We start from the raw sequence: 11,521 nt of genomic DNA, 5'->3' as shown, positions 1-11,521 counted from the left end.
TTTTAAAGCTAAAACCTTTCTGTCCAATGTCATGCCGTTGTGGCATACGTCTTTAATCCCAGCATTTGGGAGGCAGAGACAGGTGGGCTTCTGTGAGTTCAAGACCTGTCAGGGCTACCTAGTGAGACCATGTCTTAAAAAGAGAAAGAAAAAGAGGACCTTTCTTGTATCCCAGACCACCTCTGCCTCCTGAATGCGTCTGTAGGGTTGGGCTGCTTTACTTGCTTGACCTATTTAAGGGGAAACTATTTGCAAAGCAATACTCTGAACATATTCAGCTCTTCTCCGTGGTGCCTCCTCTGAACTATTTCTTAAAATGTTACTTGTCTCTCCTGCTGTCAGCTCTGTAAGGGTCTTGTCTTTACACCACTTGTATGAGATTTAGTATATGGATGTGCTTAATGAATGTTTCCCAAGTAAGTGAACTAAACACTGTACATACAGTGCCTCTTGGCCACTTCATTCACGAAGATGAAGATCAAAACGGGAGATTTGAAGAGTGTTGAGGATTAGTTTGTAATTCATAAATATTTTAAAATAAATTATAACTTCAGGAGGCCAGTCTAAGGTACATGATTTGGCTGTCTTTAAAACTCTGAAAGTGGGGTGGCGAGATGGTTTTAGTGGGCTAAAGGCACTGGCATGCCAACCTGAAGCCATGTGTTGGGTCCCTGGAGCCTGCGTGAAGGTGGAAGGAGAGAACTGACTGCACAGTTGTCTCTGGCGTCTGCATACGTGACCCCACCCACATGCGCTAGCACACATGCATAGTAAACCCCTAACCTTGGTTTGGCATTTGAGGATAGGGAACATGCCTATCCTTTGGCCTAAACTTGTTTGAGATAGAGCTATGCTCGGCCTCCATCAGAGCTTATGGCAGTGGGCATCAGTTAATGCAGACACCCGTAACTGGCCAAAGTGTGGAGGTGAGGTGCTAATTAGGACACATCTGTATCTCACACACACACACAAAATCTATGTTCAGGGACCGTCATAGAAAGAGGGTGAGAAGAATTTAAGAACCAGAGGATGGGAGATGGACAGCAAAGAGATACCTTCTGGAGATGATGTAGCCATTGTACTCATGGCCTCACCGTAGCGCTGGGTACTTGCACAGGATAGGCCCACCAACATTTCATGGTGATGAGAGAGGGCACCCTTGAGGCCTCACCCCTCCGAGGGCCCGTTAGCAAAGACCGGTTGTTGAGGGAGGGGTGTGCTTTCCCTCAGTGAGGTAGCTGCTGCTAAGTTGCTTTTGTTTGAGTAAGTTCTCACCCACATTCGAGGTGACTCTGATAAACTGGGTCACACACACAAGAAAGGAAGGGGAGTGGGGCGGAGCTTGTTCTGAAGAAGGGAAACATGTATGTGTGTGAAATAGAGAATTTTAAAAAGAATTGGGATAACTCAAATGACTTGTTTCAAAAATTATTTGTGTGTGTGCGTGTGCGTGCACGCCCTGGCATGCACCATGGCATGTGTGTAGACCAAAGGACAACTTGGAGGGGTTAGTTCTCTCCAGGCACCATGTGGATCCTGGGGATCACAAACCCAAGTTTCAAGTGCCTTTCCCCACTGAGCCATCTCTCTGGCTCCTCAGATGTCTTCAAGAAAACAACAACAAACAACCAAGAACTACCTGGAACAAACCAAATGCTGCCCATTGAGCAACTGGAGCAGGTCCTGTTTGCATCCTTCACAAAGGAGGAAATGAGCAGCTGGAGATGTGCAAGGTAGAAAGACTTGAAAGTCTGTCAGCAGAAAGCATACTGAGAGTAAAAAGGATGAGGCTGGATGGAATAATCTAGAAAAGGAAGAATTGTGGGAAAGCGCTGTTTGCATAATGGCCGTCACCACCGGGCTCTCATTTTGTAAGCAGCTTGAGTGGCAAAGAGTTTCGAAACACGACTGATGTTATGCTTAGCTATTTCCTGTATTACTGCTGGATTTCCAATGAGTTGACCCAGAATAAAGGAATGAGAACCCGACATCTATAAAGGCAGTATAGTGATGCGAAGGAATGCACCCAAGCTTTGACAGGACATCTCAGCTTCGCACCTCTGCAGGGAACAAACATCAGAGTGTCGTGATTCTTTCCAACTGTGCCAGAGAGATGGCCGAGAGGAGCTAAGAACGTGTGTCCCACGGGAAGGTAACAGCCGGGAGAGTGCTTTGGTCTGACTACGGCCAGCATCAGTCGGTCTGTGAACAGTGGCTCTGTTGTTCTGAAAAAGTACAAAAACGGTGCCAACGTGAAATGTAACCAGGCTAAGACCTTTTCTCTGAAATCAGGCAAGCCCACTGTATTTAAGAATAAGAACCCAATCACTATTATGGAAACAATCTAAACCCCGGGGTTCTCTGCTGGTGATGCAGGTCTGGACCAGAAGTGCCCTGCAGTTAAATCTTCCTCATCTTCTTGCAGCGCTGGTTGAAAACGGGGGAGGATCCCATGAGGCTATCCGTGGAGTGGGAGCCATAGCTGCTGTCCGAGTCCTCGGGGCTCTGAGGGATTCCAGCTTCACTCATGCCTGACATTGGTTCCTCAAAGACGTCGCTGCCCAACACCCCATGCCCAGACACATTGCCTTCTTCACTTTCCTGAGGCTCCATTTTCACATGAGCCAGGTTCCAAAGAGGAGAAGCATTTACTTCTGCACCTAGAACGAAGGGGAAGAGTATGAATCCGTGGGGGGCCAAACAACGAGTCCCCATCCAGGGCTGACGAGTGTCCTTTACGCTGTCTTCATTGCTGTCCCACACGTGGACTGAGGATGTCCATGGTTCAAATCGTCACCCCCAAATTACCAGCTTCCTCTCCACTTCCCTTCACCTTACTCACCTCCATTTTCCCTACACCAGGAAAGTAAAGCTGGGTGGAAAGATTATGTTCAAAGGTAGACACAGTTCCAGGCCTTGCTCAGGTAGTTTATCCTGTCTGTGTGTGTGTGTGTGTGTGTGTGTGTGGTGTGTGATATACAAATAAACCTGCAGGTACGTGTGCATACCTACATGCATGCAGAAGCCGCAGAAGGATGCTGGAATCTTCTCTTGTTGCTTACTGCCTTGACCTGGAAACACTGTTTTACGAGGCTGGCTGGTAAACTTTTAGATCACTTGTCTCCATTCCCAATGGCAGGATTAGAGGCACACACAGCCACCTACTCCTTTTGCATGGGTCCTAGGGATTCAAACTCAGGCCCTCATGCTCGCTCAGTCAGTCCTCTTACCCACTGAGCTCTCTTTCCTTCCTTTTATGGGGCTGTCTTATTCTCCTGCCTTTTATTTGAGACTCTCTGGACCTCTCCTGCATTTTGAAGACTCTGTTCACTGCATGATGCTGACATCAGTTTCCTGCTTGTTTCTCCTGACAAGGGACATGGTCCTTGATGCTCCTCCCTCTCTGTATTCTGGTAATACAGCTCTGTTGTTAACTGATACTTCTTCCTTGACCAAAAGCCTCTTTTCAGCTTGTCTGACACTGGCCTAATTTTCTTTGGGTCACATTTGAGGATTTGATATTTAAATTTCTCATGCATTTATGTTTGTAAACAAGTAAGTATCCAAACTAATTTGCAACATAACTGACTTGGGTAGTGAAGCAGGCAGCGTGTGGTGTGGCCCAGTCATCCCAGCCCGAGGGAGGCTGAGGCAGGGGGACTGGAATCTCAGACCCACCTAGACTGTATGGCAAGACCCCGTCTCAATAACCAAACAAACAAATACAAATGTAACTGCCTAAAACTAAAATGAGCCAGTGGTCCAGGTTCCCAATGTCATCACAGCTATAACCTACAAGAGAACAACGTATTCAAACAGGGTAGACCAGTCTCGTCCCTTTCGTCTGCAGTTGCTTGGATGTCTCTGGAGGAAACACAGCTACTTGCAGCAGAGCATATTGAAAAGGGCCACCACAGCTGTTGGTCCCAGCAACATTGCTCCTGCCCATGCCTGCTTCTCCCCACTTAGAGTACGATTCTAAAATGTCTAAGCGCTAAGATGGACAGAACTAGAACCTGAATGCACTTTGTGCTTACCTGAAGCCTGTGGCGAAGCCTCCACCTCCAGGTTGGATGGGAAGCGCTCACTCTGAGCTCCGAGGACCCCGATGGGTAAGGACTGGTCTCCAGAGGCAAGGTCAGCTTCCAGCTCCTCACTGACAGGGAACGTGATGTCACTCACAGGTTCCTCCTTGATCTTCACAGGTTTAGTATCTTCCGTGGCCTTCTCGGGATTGACAATCCTTTCATACTCTTCAGAGAGCTGCTTACTAATCTGTTGGCAAGCAAGGGTTAATTTTCCAAGGCTATTTTAGAATTAGATTGGATAGTCAGCTTGTGGTAACCCAAGGAGAACCCAGCAGAGTACCGGTTAACAGATGAGTTGTACTTTTATTTTTTCTTTCTTTTTGGTGTGTGTGCATGTATATGTACATGTGTGGATATGCACATGTCTATGCATGTATGTGTGTGCGTGTGCACTTAAGTGCATGTGTGTGGAGGCCACAGAGTCATCACGGCTGCCTTTCTCAGGTGCTTCCACCTTGTGAGAGAGCGAACTCCAGGAATCCCCGTCTCCATCTCCATCCCCGTCTCCATCTCCATCCCCCATCTCACCACTGCTGGGATGTCAGGTGTGCGCCACCACACCTGGCTTCTTTCATGGGCTCGGGGGTCTGAAACAGGTCCTCATGCTTTTGAGGCAAACACTTAACCGAGCCAGCCTGAAAGATGAACTGTAAAACTTCTCCTGCCAGGGCTGGGCGTGCAGGCCAGTGGGAGAGCGCGTGCTTCGGGTATGCAAGGCCACGCATGCATCCGCAGCACCTCTAAGCAACAAGGACCCACACTGCCAATGGGAGGAAGTTGCTGAAGGGTTAGGTCCAAGGTGACAACAGAGGCATGCAAAGAAAATGTGTCAGAAAATGTCTTGATCACTAATTAAAAGTTACATAAGGCAAATATGCCCAAGCGGGGAGAGGAAAGCCAGCCTGCAAGTGGAATCCTGTCTCACAGGACAGAAACCTCCCAGACATCTGGCCTATAGACCCTACAGGCCAACACTGAGTGAAGCAAGCAATCTGGATCCTAAGCAGTCTCCGTTAGAAGCTGAGGGTTCCTGGTCACTCTTAAGTGGACAAACTGCCTAAGGCTCAGGGACTAGAGAAGTGTTTGTGCTCTAACCCTAATCTGTCAGGCGCCCTTCCAGGACCTCCTTCAGTTCTGATTAGTTTTCCAACACTCAGTGTTATCTGAAACGGTTGTGGCCATTACATGCTTGCCTGGTTTTGCTTCTCATGACACTGCAAGCTCAAAAGACTTTACTCACCTTGTAAACTAAGATCTCCCACAATGCCTGATTCACAATAAGTCACAATAAATACTTGTTGACTAAAAAGAATGCTAAAGCACAGTGTCTGAGGCTCCAGATACCTGTGTATTTATTTCTTCCAGAGGACGAAACAGTGAATGAACTGTCCACTGACTGAAAGAGCCCTGACATTTCACTGGGCCAGTGTGAGGACACAGAAACAACAGGCCACGAGAAAAATGGGTCAAATCCACTCTGCTGCAAGTCCCTGTGCACTGCGCTCTGGAACATGTGCTGTAGACTCTGCTGGACACCCCCAGACTATGGCATCTTTGCCCACATCTCCCAGGTCACCTCACCTGTAGCATGTAAGTGTGATAGTCCTTGATGCGATGCTGCCAGAACTTCTGGAGGGAGAGCACGCTGCCAATCCCTACTTCATGGAACACCTGCTCCATTACATCAGGGAAAGGGGACTGTCCCAGCAGGGCCTCCCGGTCTACGGCAAAGCGCAGCAACTTGGTGAACTTAAGGCAGTACTCGTGGGCTACGTCAGTCAGGGTCTCCAGGACGCTTTCATTAGCACACTCAAAGCCTGCGTGGGCCAGGATTGTGGCCACTGCTTGGTAGAGGAGCTGCCGGCAGGAGTGCCAGCTGAGTTCAGTCACAGGCTCTCCTCTTCCCCTGAAAGAGGGGGCACGCCGGTGTTATTTGTGTTCTTGCCAAGGGGTGACCAACCTGTCTCCCTGAGAGTTTTACAATTCCACCTTTCCAGGGAAACAGTCACCTTCTCCTGCAATCTCCCCAGCTACTGCCTTGTATTTGAAGGCAGGGTCTCCTTGGCCTGGAGCTCACCAAGTAGGCTCACTGATTGGCTAGAGAGCCTCAGGGATGTTTATCTGTCTTCCCAGTGCTGAAATCATAAACGTGAGCCCCATGCCTGGCTTTTTGACATGGGTTCTGGTTACTAAGCCATTGCCCCGGCCCCTAGGCATGATCACCATTCTTGTTAACAATTGAAATAGAAACCCTCCACCCTCCCCCCAAAAAACTACAAAACTGTAGTAATACCATGAATTTAATGTGATGAACAACAATATTTTGTTGAATGAAACTATATTACCCTCAAAAATGTGAATATAGTGCTGATTGTTATAGGATGTTTTTCTTCTTTTTCCTTATTGCTAGGCCACTGCTCTACCACTGAGTGATATCCTCAGCCTTCTTTCTACCTTTTATGTACTGTATTATTTCACTTCTAGTAAAATGAATGGTATGAGTAGGCACTCAATAAATGCCTATTGTATTCAAAAAGTTAAAAAAATACAGACTCTAGAGTCTGAAGATTTGGAGTAACATGAGACATTCTACTAATGATGTGAGCGATGTCGGCCATGTCAATCCCTCTCACCCCAGTTTCCTCGTGCAGAAGTGGAAATGCTCCTACAAGTTAACAGGGTCACTGGGGAGGTCACTTAAGAAAAAGATAACATAGGAGGCACAGTCAGGCCGAGCTCTTTGAGTTCCAGGCCAGCCTGGTCTACAGAGCGAGAGCCAGGACAGGCACCAAAACCACATGGAGAAACCCTGTCCCAAAAAAACAAACAACAAAAAAAGAAAAGAAAAAGACAACGTAGCAATGCTTTGTCTTACCGGTAAAAGTCGCTCTCTGGGTCACTGTGCCGGATCTGGAACGGCGCATTGGGATTTTTACACTCCAAAGGCTGGAGGTCATCAGGGAGAGGAGGTGAGCTGGGGCAGGAGGGAAGAGGCTCATTCTCTTCAGCCTTTACACCTTCCGTCTGCTGCTGATTCTGGGTCTGAGCTGTGGCAATAAGGCTGCGAAGACGTCGGTTATGCTGGATCAACTGAATGGTGTGGATGGTGAGGCTGCACGGCTCTGAGGGGATGTCCAGCATAGTGGGGGGTTTGGGCTTGTTGGCTGAGGGTTGGTGCAGGGGTGGGTCATGGACTTCCACCAGGCGGAACTCCCGTGGGAGCAGATCAAAGGAACTTCTGTTGGTCTGTCCTGATGGGATTGGTATCTCTCCCCAGTATCTCAACATTTTGGAGCAAGCAGAGAAGAGCTCTCAGGTTTAATGTAGATGAGACCCTACAAGTAATATGTTTAAGTCTCTGGCAATTGTAGATCATAGGCTTCTGCAGTGAAAAATACGAAGTCCAGGCAGTTCTTACATAAAATGTAAGATAAGATCACTTTGAGAAAGGTGTCAGTAAAACTCTAGGACAAAGGATGTTCTCCTTGAAGAAATTAAGAGAAAAATAATTGTCAGATGTCAATCACACGATGACAATTCCTCTTGGACTGAAGGACAAAAGAACAACTGAAGTCATTAGTAAATGAACAGCAACCATGGTGTCTGGGACCTTAACATATACACTTCCTATTTCCCTCACTAATTCATTACCAGAATTCCCATCATGCCTAAATCTAAACACTTTACAAAGCATGACATTTTTTTTTCCGTTTTTCAAGACAGGGTTTCTCAGTGTAGTTTTGGTGCCTGTCCTGGATCTCTGTAGACCAGGCTGGCCTTAAAACTCACAGAGATCCGCCTGGCTTTGCCTCCCGAGTGCTGGGATTAAAGGCGTGTGCCACCACCGCCTGGCTACAAAGCATGAAGTTTCAATGGGAGGCCTAGAGTATTACCACAGTATTTTGACACAACTGTGCTAGATTAATAGAAAAAAAGAGAGTAGCATTAAAAATACTGTCAGCCAGCCAGATGTGGTAGCACACACCTTCAATCCCAGCACTCTGGAGGCAGAGGTAGGCAGATCTCTGAGTTCGAGGTCTGCAGAGTGAGATCCAGGACAGCCAGAGCTACACAGAGAAACACTGTCTTGGAAATAAGCAAAAAATACTAGCAGGTGCTTCTTATCCTATGCCGTGCCTGAGCATATTTGAATTTATTCTTGTAGAAACATTCATGAGCGTTTACTCTAGCCTTATGCTTTCAAATTCAGACATACAGATGAAAGAATATACCAGAGGTTTCTTTGTGTACGCATGCACATGGAGGCCAGAGATGAACCTTGGGTGTCTTTCTTCGGGTGTCCTCGATCTTGCTTTTTGAGACAGGACCTCTCACTGGAACCTAGGGCTGGCTGCTCATTCCAGACTACTGACCTCCAGAGATCCGCCCGTTTCTGCCTCCCCAGAACAAAGTTCATAAACACATGCAGCTACACCTGGGTTTTTCATATGGGTTTGGGGGCTCAAACTCAGGTCCTCATACTTGCAATGGCAAGTACATTACAGACCGAGCTGTCTCCCCAGACTGAAGCTAGGAGACTTCAGCCGTCTAACTGGTATCCCTCCCTCTAGTCTTTCTCAGAATATTTTACAATGTTGCTGGACTCCCCACCCCCCCTTCCTCTTTTTTCATGGTACTGAAGACTGAACACAGGCTAGGCTACTGTTTTATCCCTGAACCACACCTCCAGCCTGTTTTTTGTTTTGCCTCTTTGTCTCAGACAAACTCCTGCTGAATGCATCTCTCGGAAAAAGTCAGAATTCTGTGGCTTACCATTCATTGAAACTTACAATCGGTCTTCAATTTGCTTCTCCTGATTCATTGCCTGTATGTCTCTTCAGGTTCTGGTATCGACTGAATACCAGACATTGTGTGAAGGTGCAAGCTCTTTGTCCTGAGGTGAGAGACACAGAAACAAAGTATTTCAGTATAGGAGCATGCGGTAACTACTAAAGGTGTGGACCCAGTGCCCTGCAGGCAAACAGAAGGGATTCCTGGATTAAATGACCTTAGTTCTAACAATATCATATGACTCAGTTTTTCTTGGTAAAAAAAAAAAATATATATATGATATATATATATATCATATATATATATATTTACATTTACTTACTTTTTGTGTGTGTTGGGGGGGTGTATGTAGAAGTCAGAGGACAAATTGTGAGAGTTGGTTCTCTCCTTCCACCATGTGGGTTCCAGGGATTGAACGCAGGCTGTCAGGCTGGCCCCTCAGTTTATTTCCTTTGCTAAGATTTTTATTTTTATTCTTTATTGTTTTGATTTTTCAAGCCTTTTTGGTTGTTTTGTTGTTATTGTTGGTTTTGGAGACAGGGTTTCTCTGTAGTTTTGGAGGCTGTCCTGGAACCCTCTCTGTAGACCAGGCTGGCCTCGAACTCACAGAGATCCCCCTGCTGGGATTAAAAATGTGTGCCACAGCTGCCTGGTGCTTAGATTTTACGTTCATTGTTTTGTACATATGTGTGTGTCCCATGTGTATGCAGGTGCCCAAGGAGGCCTGAAGAGGGCATGAGATCCCTGTGGAGCTGGAGTTACAGGCTGCCCTGATGTGGGTGCTGGGAACACAACTCAGGTCCTCTGAAAGAGCAGCCTATGCTGTTAACCACTGAGCCATCTCTCCAGCCCCACTGCTCAGCTTCTTGAGAACGACAGACATTTTCGTAATTGGCTCTCTGAGTAGGGTCCTCTGTCAGGAATCCTCTGCCACCCTCTACATCTTTATCAAACTTGAATTTGTTCTTTAATATAACTAAAATCATTATCCCCCAACATTTCCCCAATACATTCTTTCTTTGTATTCTCACATCGATCTGCATTTATCCCTGGATTTAACTTTAATTGACTTAATCAGCTGCATTCGCCCACTTGTTATGGCTGCCATCTTGGTATAGTGTCCAGGCATCTGTTAAAAGAGTTACAATATGAACTATTGTCTAGTTCAATTTTCCAACACTCCTGTGAAAAACGGAACACTACTATTTCCAGTTTTCCAGACGTGGAAGCTGTGGCCCGGTGTCGTGCCAATGTCATAAATGCGAAGGATGAAAGAGAAAATAGGTTTCCGATGTCCATGTTTGTAAAGCCACTGAACATGCTGCCTCAATGATTCGTTCTGTGAATAAGGAACGGACTAACTAACAAGAAATCGCCCTCTTCCCTAACTTCACAAAAGCAATAAACGGGGTATCAAGCCTACGCCCGGGAGGTGCAGGGTAGGGGCTCCGTGATCACGACCAGCAAGGCTCAGGCGCCAACCACAGGATCCTGGGAAGTCTGGTTCCCAGGACAGCAGTAAAATGGGGAACTCTGGACCTGAGGCACACAATAAGGCTCAAATACTCACCGCCGTCTTCCGGGAGCGGTCTACGCGGCTGTCTGACTCCGACAGGTCCGAGGCGACGACCAGATCAAGCCTAAGAGGCTAGTTTATTGATTAATGGCCCTAGGCCGCCGGAAGCGCTTCTTTTCAATCGCCCTCTGCCACAGGAAGTTATTACCAGCCGGTTGCAACGCCTAAAGATATCCGCATTCTGCACAACACCACGATAGCTCCCCGGACGCCTCCCGGTATTGTTACTCCCTAGGGCTATTCACATCTTTACAACTCGGTGAATCTTGAGAGAGGAACTCCAATATTGACGTCCAGAAGAGCGGCAGGGAGCTGGGAGGGAGAGACGCGCGCGGGAACGTGGAGAGCGAGCGGCTGGGGTTTCTGAGGGACACATTTTGAGGTTGCACCCGGCTGAGGATGGCTGATCCTACCTCTCAGCCAGAACCGCCAGCACCTCAGGAAGTCAGTAGCGAGTTTAAGAAGCCGGTTTTGCCGGTGTCTCCGGCTGTGCGGAGCAAGGCGCCAGCCTCCAGTCCCCCCACCCCTGAGGATGTGGAGAAGCAATGTCCCACGGTGCTGCTGGACCCCGGCTGTAGGGAGCCTGAGGTCCCATCGCCGACTCGGCCGGACAGCGGGGAGACTGGGAGTCCGCCGGAGGAGCAGCTCCGATCCCCGCGGGTAGCTGCTGCTTCCGGCGTTCCGGCCCGGGCTCCGCCATACCAAGAGCCCTCGTGGGGCAGCCCAGCCACGGCCCCCTACAGCCTCGAAACCCTGAAGGGCGGCACCATCCTTGGCACCCGCACCTTGAAAGGGACGAGCTGCTGCCTTTTCGGGAGGCTTGCTAGCTGTGACGTGTGCCTGGAGCATCCTTCCGTGTCCCGGTACCATGCGGTGCTACAGCACCGGGGGTCTGATCCCGACGGAGAATCTGACAGTCCTGGGCAGGGCTTCTACCTCTATGATCTGGGAAGTACCCATGGTACTTTCCTCAACAAAACTCGCATCCCGCCCCGCACGTACTGTAGAGTCCACGTTGGGCACGTTTTCCGCTTTGGAGGCAGCACCCGGCTGTTTATCCTTCAGG

At 48.2% G+C, this 11,521-nt stretch overlaps 2 protein-coding genes across 4 annotated transcripts in view; one reads left to right on the top strand and one right to left on the bottom strand.

Annotated features, from left to right (window-relative positions):
* Positions 1 to 1,914: 1,914 nt before the first annotated feature.
* Supt7l (SPT7 like, STAGA complex subunit gamma) lies at positions 1,915 to 11,066 on the bottom strand. 2 transcript variants are annotated; one of them, XM_036170724.1, is made up of 6 exons: positions 10,450 to 11,066; positions 8,862 to 8,982; positions 6,964 to 7,572; positions 5,670 to 5,994; positions 4,038 to 4,275; positions 1,915 to 2,660 (listed from the first exon to the last, which is right to left on the bottom strand). In XM_036170724.1, the coding sequence occupies exons 3-6, from the start codon at positions 7,374 to 7,376 to the stop codon at positions 2,401 to 2,403; spliced, it is 1,236 nt and encodes a 411-aa protein (XP_036026617.1). In that variant the 5' UTR covers positions 7,377 to 7,572; positions 8,862 to 8,982; positions 10,450 to 11,066; the 3' UTR covers positions 1,915 to 2,400. The 2 variants fall into 2 exon arrangements, with proteins under 2 accessions (XP_036026617.1, XP_036026618.1); XM_036170725.1 differs by having other exon boundaries at positions 8,879 to 8,982.
* The window catches only part of LOC118571616 (solute carrier family 4 member 1 adaptor protein), a 28,636-nt gene continuing 27,752 nt past the window's right edge, over positions 10,638 to 11,521 (top strand). Inside the window, exon 1 of one of the 2 annotated variants that reach the window (XM_036170723.1) lies at positions 10,638 to 11,520. In XM_036170723.1, the coding sequence (XP_036026616.1) occupies positions 10,855 to 11,520 (666 nt within the window). In that variant the 5' untranslated portion in view covers positions 10,638 to 10,854. The remainder of the gene's footprint in view (position 11,521) is intronic. The other variant, XM_036170722.1, reaches the window with a different exon arrangement.

This window comes from Onychomys torridus, chromosome 21 (assembly GCF_903995425.1).
Source record: "Onychomys torridus chromosome 21, mOncTor1.1, whole genome shotgun sequence".
NCBI lineage: Eukaryota > Metazoa > Chordata > Mammalia > Rodentia > Cricetidae > Onychomys > Onychomys torridus.
This window is presented reverse-complemented; position numbering and strand designations above follow the sequence as displayed.

Bases quoted from the DNA above. Each gene is read 5' to 3' on its own strand.
- Supt7l (XM_036170724.1), bottom strand. From the start codon at position 7,376: ATGTTGAGATACTGGGGAGAGATACCAATCCCATCAGGACAGACCAAC. The intron at 4,276-5,669 runs GTGAGGTGACCT...GCTTGCCAACAG, and splicing joins ATCACACTTACATGCTACAG to ATTAGTAAGCAGCTCTCTGA. The intron at 2,661-4,037 runs GTAAGCACAAAG...CCTTCGTTCTAG, and splicing joins GGCTTCGCCACAGGCTTCAG to GTGCAGAAGTAAATGCTTCT.